At 35.2% G+C, this 13,758-nt stretch overlaps 1 protein-coding gene and 1 non-coding gene across 2 annotated transcripts; one reads left to right on the top strand and one right to left on the bottom strand.

Annotated features, from left to right (window-relative positions):
• The first annotated feature begins 7,571 nt into the window (after positions 1 to 7,571).
• LOC113693578 (uncharacterized) lies at positions 7,572 to 9,752 on the top strand. The gene is made up of 3 exons (XM_072070758.1): positions 7,572 to 7,935; positions 8,143 to 9,468; positions 9,550 to 9,752. The coding sequence occupies exons 1-3, from the start codon at positions 7,572 to 7,574 to the stop codon at positions 9,750 to 9,752; spliced, it is 1,893 nt and encodes a 630-aa protein (XP_071926859.1).
• On the bottom strand, positions 7,737 to 7,843 carry LOC113719597 (small nucleolar RNA R71). The gene has a single exon (XR_003454934.1). It is a non-coding gene; the product is annotated as a small nucleolar RNA R71 (small nucleolar RNA).
• Positions 9,753 to 13,758: the final 4,006 nt, after the last annotated feature.

The following is a 13,758-nucleotide window of genomic DNA, read 5'->3' as shown; positions in this document are numbered from 1 at the left end:
GGTATTATTTTCTCATTAAGTCTCTAAATTGAGTTCTAAACTTTTAAAACCCTTATAATATCAAATTTATATCGTTTCTTAAATTGTTTTATTCATAAAAATTCTTACTTGACTGTTATGTTTGTGTTATTATATAAATGATTAACACAAACTAATACAGTAATACATAAGTTATTACATGATTGTTATGTCAACCTTGTATGTTTTTAGTTTACAATTTATTTGTCTAAGATGGGTTCGATCCAGAGAAAATCTTGAAGAGATATTTCTATAGGTTTTTTATTATGTTATAGATTTATATATAATTAAAATATATTTATAACATCAGAATAACATCATCCGATTCTCTGATTTTTTTTTACCTCGATCCAATCAGTCGAACCTCTTGACCCCTAACTCATGAATTCCGTCAGATTCTGTCTAGTTTGAATTTCTAAACATTGATCCAAATTTCGAATCTAATAGCTATATAATCCTTAACTAATTAGTTGAATTCAATATATAATAAGAGCAAAGTTTAAGGACTAAATAGAAATTAGCTATAAAAAAAGTTACACCCATTATAACAATTATCATGACATATTTAGGGATAGTTTGAGAAAAAAAGAAACGACAAAAGTTATATTATCAAACAAATTAACATATTAGTATGAATGTTAAAAACAATATCCTAGTCTATTTTTCTTTCACTTCTTCAACCGAACTCAAAAAGGACCAAAAAAGCTTCAAGGGAAAAGGCTTCGATGCTACAAGAGATAGTCAGTTGGAACTTAATGGCCACAATTTAAGGTGAGTTCTTTAATTTTCAAATTTCATGGTTAAAAACAAAGTTAAAGGATTTGTATTAGATTTATGAATGATTTAGGTGGTTCTTTGATTTGTGGATCTAAGATTGCATATGACGAGATTTTGTTGTTGTCATTTTTTAAGTGATTAGTTTGGACACAATTTTGCATTCTTAATTTATCAATATGAGATTACAAACTAGGCAATATATTATTATTTTGCTAAATTATGTATTGTGTGAACTGGGTCAAAAAGAGAGTACGTAAATAATTCTACTAATACAATGAATTAAGGAGATCAGAAAGTTTCTTTTTATTTTTTTTCAATAATAGGAGTATGAGTTCAATGGTATATGTTAATTAGTGATTACCTATTACATTATAGGTTTGGGCCAAGTTTCTAATCATTGTTGTCAAGGTGTTAGTGGCACATTCTTATTGAGATAAGTACTTGTAATCCCACCTAGTGTTTCTATATAAAAACTTATATATTTAGGTTATGGATTTAACAAATCTATCTTTTAAGTATAGTCTTACTTTCATTTAAAAAAAGAAACACACACACACACACACAAAATCAACTAAGTATCTATCAATCACTAAAAAGATTGTCTTGGAAAAATAATTTTGCAAAATCATTGAAATGGAATTTCCAAGCAATTGGACTAAGAATAATGTACTTGTATGAATTAAATAAAATACTTACTTATACAAGATGGTGGAGTTGTTTTTGACCTTGAAAATTTTGTCAGATTTTAAACTATTGAATATATGGTAAGCAATATTATTTTCTGCATATATGTCATGATTGTCATACCTTTTGGATCCTAAGTTGGCAAAATTTGTGATTTTGATCTTAAGAGCGTCTTCTATCGTAATATTTGGTACTCAGTTTCGAATTTATTCATGTAATTGGGGAATTGAATCCATCTATAATAGATCTTTATCATGACTATTGTGTTGAGATAATGTTTTTATTTTCAACAATTTTAATATTGTGAACAATTATATTATGGACTGCTAAACATTTAAATGGATGCTTTTTGTGTTTTCATTGATAAATTTATGTTTGAGAATATTAATATCATATCTGCTAGATGGGGTTGTGAAGTGCTTATTGATTTTTTTAATTGTATTTTGCTTTCAGATATTTGGCATAGAAATTTTTTAGCTGGGGTTTAATTTTCATGATGGATTAATTTTGCTACTCAATTTAAGAACTATGATGTCTCTACGATATTCCAGTGACACAGTCCACACATGTCCAAGCACCCAAGGCACTAGGTACTACGGTACCTTACAAAGATTGCAAGAAAAACTTAGATTAGTAACCTCTAAGGTTTAACAAGAGAACCATGGAAGAATGGGCACAGAAATTTTGGAAGATATATAGAGGTTTTAGAAGTTTTCAGATTCCTCTGGGCTAATCTTGTATATTATAGAAGGGTCTCGAATTTGTACATAAAAGGCTTTAGGGACTAGATAAGTTATGTTATTTAGCCAAACTTCTAGAATTATCTAAGGTTTTGAGGCTTGCCAATTAATAGGCTAAGCACCCTTCATTTGTAAATAATCTTGAATTGGTAAGTACCAATACAAGTCTTTCGAGTTCTCTAAAGTTTTCCTTCATTAGCCTTCTTCAAACCAAGGGTGTAGATTTTGTACATAAAAGGTTTTAGAGACTAGATAAGTTATGTCATCTAGCCAAATTTCCAGAATTATCTAAGGTTTTGAGACTTGCCTATAAATAGGCTAAGCACCCTTCATTTGTGAATAATCTTGAATTGGGAAGTACCATTTTCAATACAAGTCTTTCAAGTTCTCTAAAATTTTCCTTCTTTAGCCTCCTTTAAACCATTTAGGTAGTTCGATCATACACCAGGCTGAATAGCAATGCCTCCAACTTTAAGTTTCCTAGTGTCCTTTAAACCATTTAGGTAGTTCGATCATATACTAGGCTGAAGTAGCAACGTCTCCAACTTTAAGTTTGCTAGTGTCGCACGAACTAATGAGTGTCCAAGTTTTCTTTTTTACTTTTAGTGGTTGTCATGCCACTCTTCCCTATTTAGGATTAGAATTGATCCTGTCGCGCCCCACTTTTTGAAGTGTGTGAAAGTAGTGTGTGGAATATGTATGTGAACGTGTGTGAAAATGAAAATAAAAGGCCGTGGGACTTGAAAATGCGACGATTTGGCCAAACAAAATTCAAAAAGGGTTTTGAATGGAAAATGGAGTCGCCACTTGGTATAGAGTTAGGGTGTACCAAGTCACCCAAAAAAGTGATTTTTGGAAAAAAGTAAACAAACCCTTTTTAAAGAATTTTTTAGGTCTATGTAACCAAAGAAAGGGATCGGGGGTCACATTTGATAAGGGAGAAGGCAAAGGCAAAGCCTAAGGCACTCCCTTACCCTAGCCAAAGCTAGTTGCGTGACTTAGCCCCTTTTTTCCTAATTTCTTCTACCCAAAATATGCGTTGCATGTTGGATGTGACTAATGGATATGAAAAGGAAATGCAATCCTAAATCTAAAATGTCTCTTACGAGGCTTTTTGGTCCAAAACACATGAGTTGTGGTGGCCAATAAGGAAAGTCCTCATAGAGGTCGCGAATGATGCAAATGAAGACTCAAATATGAGTGCAAGTGTGAAAATGTAAGAAAACGTGCATGTGTGCAAATGTAAGACAAGTGCATGTGTGCAAATTGAGAAAATAAAGGTGTTTGTGTGCAAATGGATGAAAATATGATAGTAGATACATATAAGTGCAATTGGGTGCAATTTGTGAGGTAGAAAAACAAGTGACAAGAAGAAAAATGTGAGAACATGGCATTTGTATTGAGAAAGATATAAGTAGTGAGAAAATGTGGATAAAGAAGGTGAGGGAGTGACATGATGAGAATGAAAGTGTATGAACCTAGAGGAATGCATCAAGTCGGGTACGGGAATGACTCCTAATTTCACGACTTTAATTTTCCCTTTGATTAGAAGGAAGAACTAGTGTGCTAAGGCTATTTTGTAGCCACACTCGCTCGTTTCCCTTATCTAAAGGGGACTCTCAAGCAAATGTACCCTATAACTAGCATGAGGATGCAAAAACCTAAAATGAAGGGGAAAGGATTGGAGGAGCATGCCAAATGCTAGAAAACTAAGAAAAATACATGAAGTGTAATGAAACATGCAGGTATGAACTAGCGAGGGAAATCCCTAAGGGTCTAGTATTGGACTAGCCCATATCTATGAATTCCTACTAGCGTTGAACTAGTGAAAAACGGGACAATGAGCCACAACTAGCGTTGGACTAGTGTGGTGACGTGCATTCATCCATTACATTTATCTATGACTATAGAAAGCAAGTAGACATGTCAATCACCTATAAACACGTAGCACATAACACTTAGCATGCTCGACTAAATGCAAGAGCCTAATAAAGCAAATTAACACGTAGCAACAAAAGCAAGCAATCAATCTAATGAATCTATTACATTTGCTAACTAAAACAAAAGGGGAAGGGGAAAAATGGACAAAAATGCTCTCCAAGCCCTATTATTACAAGCCAAGAGGTGTACACATACCCCATAAAGGATAACTTGATAAAAACAAAAGCAAATGAATAAATGAAAGGAATTAAGGAAAGCAAAGTAAACATGCAATTCTCACTTAGCACGTTGAATCACATAGGAGAGACAAAAAGGGATAAAAGAAATTATACCTCCCCATTCATGATGTTAGTAGAGTGAACAAGACTTAACTTGGGCTAGAGTCACCAAAGAAAAATATAGCTTGGGCTAAAACCATCAAAGCAAGGGATTAATGCATCTCTTCAAAAATAAGTAGAGTAAAAGGCAAAAGTAAATTCAAAATGCCTTATAAACTTTAAAAGGGGTACTAACAAACCACCAAATCCTCCCTAATTACGACTTAAATGTAATCAAACAATGCTTAAAGACCAAGAAAACGGAATGACCCATCCAATTCCCAAATATAGCATCTACTAGGGATCCCAAAGCAAACCTTAATCAATCATTCGAGTCCAATCGAAACATTCAAGAACCTCAGAGGTTCAAAAGCAAAGACGAGTCAAGTAATCACAAATAATCACATACATGTTGAAGCAATTAAATAACCTAAACAGCCATGTTCGCAAAGCTAGGGCCTAATTGAAAGGAAAAAGGAAGTTTGAGGGGCCAATTGATCGATTTTTCCAATTATTTGGGCCACAATGGAACTAAGGGAGACTTGGGGGACCAAAGTGCAATTATTGAGAGATTTTCATGCAAGAACATGCAAATGCTTCAGACATGACTACCGAACCAAGCTCTCTTTGTTTCTGCAATATACTGATGATAAGAGTTTATTTTACGTATTTTTAAGTGTATTTTATTAGTTAATTTTGAGTTGATTATTTAGTTTTATAAATAAAATAAAGAGGTTTTTGGTAAAATTATATATTTTTGGTAAAAGTGGATAATATTGCATTTCTATTGATTTTAATGGTAAAAACTTCATTTTTATGCAGGAATGATGATTCAATCACCAAAGGATGTCAAATGAGGTAAAAAAATAGAGATTTGGTGATGAATTCAAGTGGCAACAAGAAGAATGAAGTGAAAAACGTTCAAGTGAGGAAATGCAATACAAGTCAGTTTTGACACTCTTCAGTATTTTGACCATATCTGGAGCTACACTTATCGGATTGAGGTGATATTTATACCATTTTAAAGCTAAGAAAGAGACCTACAATTCGTATGAAGACATCAAAATCCATTTCTGCCATCTTCATGGGCAAAACGTTGGAATACAGAAGCTGCATTCTGTGGTCGGAAGTTAAAACAGAGGTTTGAACAGGTGACAGTATTTCGATCATATCTCAGGCTACAAAGCTCCGATTTGGATGATTTTTAGAGAATTGGAAAGCTAACTCAAAGGGCTACAACTTTGGTGTTTTGCACAAAAACCAGTTCGGCCTGCATCATGGAGAAAATCGCAGTTGAAATAAGGTCAAAGTGAAAACGCGAGTGCAAAAAACGCGAGTTGTAGCCGCGTTTTGTGTAGGCGCGTTTTATAGCCGAAATTCTGCAATTTGACTCAGCCAATTCTCTTGTGTTCATACCACTTTCCAGCTATAAGATGCAAGGGAATTCGGTGCACATGCTTCAGAAGACAAAAGGGCAAGAAAAGTGGCTTATTTTCAAGTCAAAAATATTGGTTTTTGACTATGCTAACAAAGTGGAGATTTGGGAATCAAAGGATAGAATTTGACTTGAAAAAATGAAGCCTTTGAGTGTTTTTTATGCAGAGATATAGGGAGAGGTCTGGACATTCATTCGTAGCTTAGCTTCTTACAGAAAACATATTCTCTCTACCTAGGAATTGCAAGAAAAATTGGGATTTCATTGTGTAATCATCTAAGTTGAAGAACAAAGAAGATTTTTGAAGGCTTCACCATATCTTGGCTAAGGCTTTCTTTACTCCTCTTGTATTTGTAATTCATGATGATTTACATTAATGAAGTTATGAGTGATTTATCATTCATGAGTAGCTAATTTTCTTTATCTAGGGAGTAGATGAAGCTTATGGCCAAATGATATGAATTGATTGTTATTCATTCTTGTTATATGTTGTATTAACTTGTCTACTTGTGTATGCTTGATTACTTGTTGTTGTTTGATCACCAATAACAGGTTTATAGTTATTTTTATTCATTAAGAAATGATAAAAATAATGGAATGACACAAGTAGAACTTGAGTTGTATATTCATGAGAATAGAAATACATTCAAGTGGATGAAATCTGCATTTCATGTGTAAATAAGAACAGATTTAGTATTTACCAAGAGATTAGGAAAAACTAATCTGTTTTAACCCATTATTATCATGAGAATGTGATTTTGATATTTCTGGAAATGAATCCTTGGTTAAACAAGAGCAGTAACAAGTGTTGAATTCATTCATTTTAGATCTTTTGTGTCATAAGTGGAATCTACATCCCTAGATCTTAATATTTAGTGAATTCTACTCCCCTTGAGATATTGCAATTTTCTAGTTAAGAACTCTTGTAGTTGAATTTAATTCTAAATTTTCTGCTTAATTTTATTGTGAGTCTAAATAATAGAGTAAATTAGTATCTAATAATTGTTTTAAATTGCTCCTCGTGGGATCGACCCGATACACATCTCGTACTACAATTGTGACCTGTATACTTGCAGTCCAACGAGTGTAAATTCGGAATTAAACTTGCACTTAAAGCAAAAACCCACCAAGTTTTTGGCGCCGTTGCCGGGGAGCGGCAATATTAGAGCCTAATCATCTTTATTAATTTAGACAGCTTTATTTTTTAGATTATATTTAATCTTATATTATAATCAGTTTTTTTTACCATTGAAGTTGCATAATATCCCTTATTTCTGTTTGTAGTGTATGCACCGGGAGTCTCGAGAAGTCGCACCTTTCGATCCAGAAATTGAGAGGACACTACGTAGACAAAGGAGGCACACACAACAGCAGGAGGAGCAAGAGATTTGGCAACCGATAGAGGAAATTTTGATAGAACTACCATTTGAAGAAGAAATGGCTGAAAATGAAGCAAATAGGCGAGTTCTACGAGATTTTGCTCTACCGGGAACACAAGGATCTCAAACAAGCATAGTAAGGCCTACGGTAAATGCTAACAACTTTGAGATTAAGCCATCACTTATCCAAATGGTTCAACAATCTCAATTTGGAGGTAATGTTGTAGAAGATCCTAACTCACACTTAGCTACATTCTTAGAAATATGTGATACAATTAAAATGAATGGAGTTAGTGATGATGCTATAAGGTTACGGTTGTTCCCATTTTCATTAAGAGATAAGGCAAAAATGTGGTTACACTCTCATGCTCCTAACATTTTTACCACATGGGATGATTTATCAAGGGCATTTTTGAATAAGTATTTTCCACCTGGTAAGACTGCTAAGCTAAGAATGGATATCACTGGTTTTAGTCAAATGGAAGGAGAATCATTATATGAAGCATGGGAAAGGTTTAGAGATTTGTTACTGAAATGTCCACACCATGGACTACCCGAATGGCTGATTATACAAACCTTTTATAATGGTTTATCTTTCTCCACTAAAACTATTATTGATGCAGCCGCAGGTGGAGCTTTAATGGGTAAATCACCCCAAGAACCTCAGAATTTGATAGAAGAAATGGCCGCAAATAACTACCAATGGGCCAATGAAAGAGGTAATACGAGACGTCACGCAGGTATGATAGAAATGGACACTCTCAATATGCTGAGTGCTCAAATGAATAATGTGATGAAATTGCTAAGTAGACAAGGTGGAGTTGGTCCAAGTTCATCTAATGCACACGTAGCTTGTTGCTCTTTCTGTGGAGGTGAACATGATATTAATGAGTGTGTTGATTCTGAGCAGGTACAATTTGTCAATAATTACAACCGAAATGCTCCAAATAATCCCTACTCGAATACTTACAATCCGGGGTGGAGAAATCATCCAAACTTTGGATGGAAAGATCAAGGCAATCAACAAAGGCCAACCAATCCGCCGGGATTTCAACCAAGGCAATCACAGGCTGAAACTAAACCAAATTGGGAGATCGCGGTGGAAAAACTTGCTAAGGTGACTTCGGATAGATTCGAGCGAGTTGAGGGGCGGTTGGACCAATTAGCTGGGATGTACAAAAACTTGGAGGTTCAAATTGGTCAAATTGCCAATGTGATCAACAATAGAAACCCTGGTGAATTACCAAGTAAAATCGAAGTGAATCCAAGAGAGCATGTCAATGCAATCATTCTTAGAAGCGGTAAAACGGTTGAGGGATTCGATTTTGAAAATTCAGGTGGTGAAAAAGACAAGAAGCAAGCAATTGAAGGGGAGCAAGAAAGTCAAAATGATCATGTTATCATTGATATTGATGCACTTCATCCCAAATTAAATTCTAATGTGATACCTCTTCCTCACAGGTTGAAGAAAGATGGACAGGATCGGGAGTTTGAAAAGTTCTTCAAAATGTTTAAACAATTGCACATTAACATTCCTTTCATTGATGCTATAACACAGATTCGCTCTTATGCACGTTTCTTGAAAGACATCATGTCAAAGAAGAGGAAAATTGTAGATAATGAGATGATAGCATTAACGGAAGAGTGTAGTGCATTGATTAAGAATAAACTCCCTCCTAAATTGAAAGATACGGGAAGTTTTTCTATTCCTTGCACTATTGGTCAATTGCATTTTTCTAATGCTTTATGTGATTTAGGTGCAAGTGTGTCACTTATGCCGTTATCGGTTGCCCGGAGATTGGGACTTCAAGAGCTAAAAGCTACCAATATTACATTGCAATTGGCGGATCGGTCAATCACACGTCCCATGGGTATTTTGGAAAATGTGCTCATAAAGGTAAGACAATCTATAATACCTGTGGATTTTGTTGTCTTAGATATTGAAGAAGATGTGAGAATGCCAATTATTCTAGGACGACCGTTTTTAGCCACTGCACGAACTATAATTGATGTAGAAAAAGGTAAGCTTATATTACGGGTTAATGGTGAGGAATTGGAATTCAATTTGGATAATAAAGAAGGGAATATAGAGCCTACTGCTCTTGTTTCTAATATGCCATATGATGAAAAGGTTAACCAAGAAAGGACCGAAGAAGTTAAATTTATAAATGTTCTTGGTACTAACTTTCATGGTGTAGGAACAAAGGAGGAGAAGATAAGGATGGAAGTTGGCTTAATAAATTCGCCATTCCATGAAGAAAATGGTGAAAAGTTGAGCCAATTCAGAAAAGACAAGCAAAATCCACTCCAAGGTGAAGTTGAGCCTCTCTATGACAAGTCTAATATTCCTCCTTGGCATTTGAGGAAATTGGACTATGAAGATCAATGCATGGTTCACCACATGGTGGATTGGCTCGGGAGTTTCGACCCATGGGGAGAAAATCTCTCTCTAATGCTCTAAAGTGATTCAATTTTTTCAGTCGAGCCAACGACTATAAACAAAAGCGCTAATTGGGAGGCAACCCAATATTTAGGTTATATTTGTTAACTTGGTGTGATTTTGTGGTTTGAATCAATGTTTTAGCTAAATTGTTGTTTTTGTAATGTAGGGTTGGCAATTGAAGGCAAGGATGACCAATTAAGTACAAAAAAGGCGAACTTTGATCAAACAACTCAACCCCTCAATTTGCGTTAAAGGTGTTTTTGATTCATTATAAAGGGGTAAAATGCATGTTTTTAATGTTTTACATTTGTTCCAGTCATTAAAATTGGCAAACAAATGATCTATGATGCATTTTGAGTCATTGGGGTACCTTTTGTAATTTTTCAAAAGTTGAAATTCTGCTAAAAATCGAAGCAGAAAACGCGACTAAAAGTCGCGTTTCTCAGAATCGCGTTTTCAATTCTGCGCCTGCAGAACAGAAAATGCGCCTTTAAAACGCGACTTCAAGTCGCGTTTTGGAGGAAGTCGCGTTTTCTCGCCTAAGCAAAACTGGAAAACGCGACACAATTAAAGTCGCGTTTTCAGTCCTGCAAGATTTGTGCAGGAAACGCGACTTTAAAAACGCGAGTTGAAGGCGCGTTTTTAGTCGCGTTTTGTGTCTGAATATAGCCTTCACAAACGCGATTTCAGCTTCATTTTTTTCCTCTCTTCTTAATTTTTCAGGCGCGTTTTTCTTCTTCTCCTCTAAGCAACTCACAAATCTTCATTTTTACTCCATAATCTTGCTAGAAATCATCACCCCAACACCTTTTGAGCTTCATATACCCTTTTTAACCGATTAAAATCCAAGAAAAACACCTAAAATCAGGTTTTTGAGGGATTAAAGGTTAGGGTTCTTAAACTCTAATTTCTTCTATTTGAGGTCAATTGGTGGTTGTTTCATAGGGCTTTTGACATTTTTAGCATCACCAAACATCCTTCTACGTGATTGAGGTAAGTTTCTTCATCAAATCTTTTGATTTTAGAAAGTCATATTTTTTTATCCTGAGCTATCTGACATCTTTTAATGTCGAAAATTTGATGATGTATTTGACCATTTTTGAATTTATTCATGCTTATTAAGATTGTTTAAGTATGTTTACATGTTTAAATGTAGCAAGTTGTTGGTCATTATTGCTTTAAAAATTCACAATTGCTATATTTGGAGGAAATTGGAAAATGGATTTAGGATGTTTTTGAGTTATTGGTAATGACTAATTATGGTTAAGAATGGTTAGTTGATGATATTTTAGCATGTGCATTGTGTATATTGAGTAATTTGGTTGATTTGGTGAGTTAATTAGTTTAATTTTTGCCTAAACATGATTATAGCTAAAAGCTTATTATTATTGTTAATTCTAAATAGTTATAATCGTAATTGTTCCTATTTTCACTAATTAAATTATAATTGATACATATCTTGTGTAATTTGGTGATTTTGGGCAACTTTAGGCAGAAAATATGTCTTGTACGATCATTGAATGATTAGAACTTGAGCAATTGTATTTGAGGTTATTTGGATTAATGTTGAACTTTTGTTGCCAAATAATAAGTTGTAGTACATGTGGATAATTGAAATATTTTTTAGGTACTATGCCAAGGGGAAGAAGAGCGGTACTTTCATCCTCTAGTAGTGAGGAGAGGAAGGTTAATGAAGAGATGGAGGTGACTGAAGAGGAGAATTCACCTTCTCCTCCACCAATTAACCGTCGACCTGGTGAGGGCACCTCCCGTGGAGCGGAAAAATCGGTATTTGACAGTGCTAGGTTCAACACTCGCAGGAATCAGGAGTGGCATGAGGCGCGTGCTAATTTGGAGTTTTTGTTTGAGATGCACGTCAGTCCACCAGTTGAGATGATGTACAACATCTCAGAAGCTTTTGCTCAGCTAGGATGGGCTCCGATTCTCACCCTTCCAAACCATTACTACCCAGACTTGGTGCGCGAGTTTTACGCCAACATTGAAAGTAAGGCGCGCCATAGTGGAGAAATAGTTGAGTCCTGGGTGCGTGGAAGACGAATCACCTTGTCACGGCAAGATTTGGCTGCTATTTTGGGGTGTATGGATGACGGACGTCCAGTAGACTTGAAGAAGGAGTTTGTTCCCCCGAATAGGAGGTGGGATCCCTCATTGGCCATGGCTAGGTTTGGTCTCGAGTACCAACCTTTTCGCTCTACCAGAAAGGAGACTATATTGGCGAATGTATTCGAACCTCGTCATCGTCTTATCATTTACATGATGGCTCACAATGTCATCCCAAAGAAGACGGGGCACACGGAGGTCCGCAAGAGCGATATCTACTTCTTGGATTACATGTTCCATAACCGGACATCTCCATATGCTCGGATTTCATTGCCTAACATCATCATCAGCCACATTAGGTCTACGGCGAGGCGTAAGACAACTTCCTTCAAACTTTCATTTCCTCGTCTACTGACTTTAATCTTCCCCCGTTTTGAGGTTCCCTTAGAAGGCATGCGGCGGGAGTATGTTCCACCACGTGCTGAGATGACTATCACTACTCTTCGCCGCCTTGGTATTGGCACAGGGAACATTCCTCGCCCTGTTCAGGAGCGAAGACAGAAGGCTAGACATGGTCGGGATGAAGCTGGACCATCTACTGCAACACCACCTCCTCCTCCACCACAAACTAATTGGCAGCGACTTTTTGATCATATGGAGGACTTTGCATTCCAGTTCGCTGACGTTAGGAATCGTCTAAGCCGAATTGAAGATCATTTGGGCATTCATCCACCGCCCAATCGTGATGCAGAGGATGACGATGATGCCGAGGGGGATGACTGACTTGGCACACTGCAGAAGCTATCTTTAGTTGATGAACTTGCTTGCCTAATTATCTTAACTTGTGGAACTTAAGATGTTTAACTTCATTTTATTTTTCTGTTTTCTATGTGGTAGGTACTTGTATTTTGACAGTGGTTCGTGATTAGTGGCTGATAAGGATCTCAGCCATTGACTTGGGGAGTACTTCTTTCTTTTCTTTTCTTCTTTTGTTTCATTTCTTCCCTACACATTGAGGACAATGTGTAATTTAAGTGTGGGGGGAGAAATATGTATGATACTTGTGGTTTTAGTTGTGTTTGATATAATTCTTGTGCTTAAATGGTGTTTCTTGTGGTTGCTGGCAGGGAGTTTTAGTCCACTTTTAAGGGGAGACTCTGTCAAAATTTTTCCAAAACCTTATACACATATATGTTATTAACTATAATAAATAAATAAAATGTTGTCACTTATCCTTTTAAAATAAATATATGCGGTTTTGATACTTCTTTTCTCATGAAATTTGGAAATGATTTTTATGTTATTATAATTTTTACATCTATAGGAAAGTATATCTAGTAAAGTGGAGAAAATTATGCCTACATTTTGTATATTTGATGAAAATTCTTTTTTTATCTAATTTTATAAGATAAGAAATTAATATGGTTAATAAGTGTCATACTCTTCTCATGATTACTCTTAGAGGGAATTTTATTATATATATATATTGAAAAAAAAAAAGGTTATTCTACTCCAATGATTCTCATACCGAGTAACCGGGGGTTGGCATCTACAAATGTTGACATTCGCGTAAAAAGGTACTTGAATTAAAAGTATGCAAAGCAACTTGAGTATGTGCAATGTTGAGTAACCGGGGATCTGCATCTAAAAATGTTGATCTTCGCGTCAAAAGGCATTTTTCACAACTTAAGTAATATTTAACCCTTAAAATATATATAAAAAATAATAATAATAATAATAAATAAATAAATAAAAAGTAAATTAAATCCCTCTTTAAGAAAAATAAGAAGTTGATCATGAGATTAGTTAGCATCTTTATTGACTATAGGAGTTGCTTGCTTGCGAAATTGGATAAAAATAAGAAGTTGAGTTGAATTGGTAAAATTATGGTATACTTGGCTCTTCTTTGCTTGATATTATGAGTACTTGAACTTAATGGAAAGATCACATAAGGGTTATTTAC

This window comes from Coffea arabica, chromosome 1e, assembly GCF_036785885.1.
Source record: "Coffea arabica cultivar ET-39 chromosome 1e, Coffea Arabica ET-39 HiFi, whole genome shotgun sequence".
Lineage (NCBI taxonomy): Eukaryota > Viridiplantae > Streptophyta > Magnoliopsida > Gentianales > Rubiaceae > Coffea > Coffea arabica.
The sequence above is the reverse complement of the archived record's forward strand: the minus strand, read 5'-3'. Positions and strand labels throughout refer to the sequence as shown.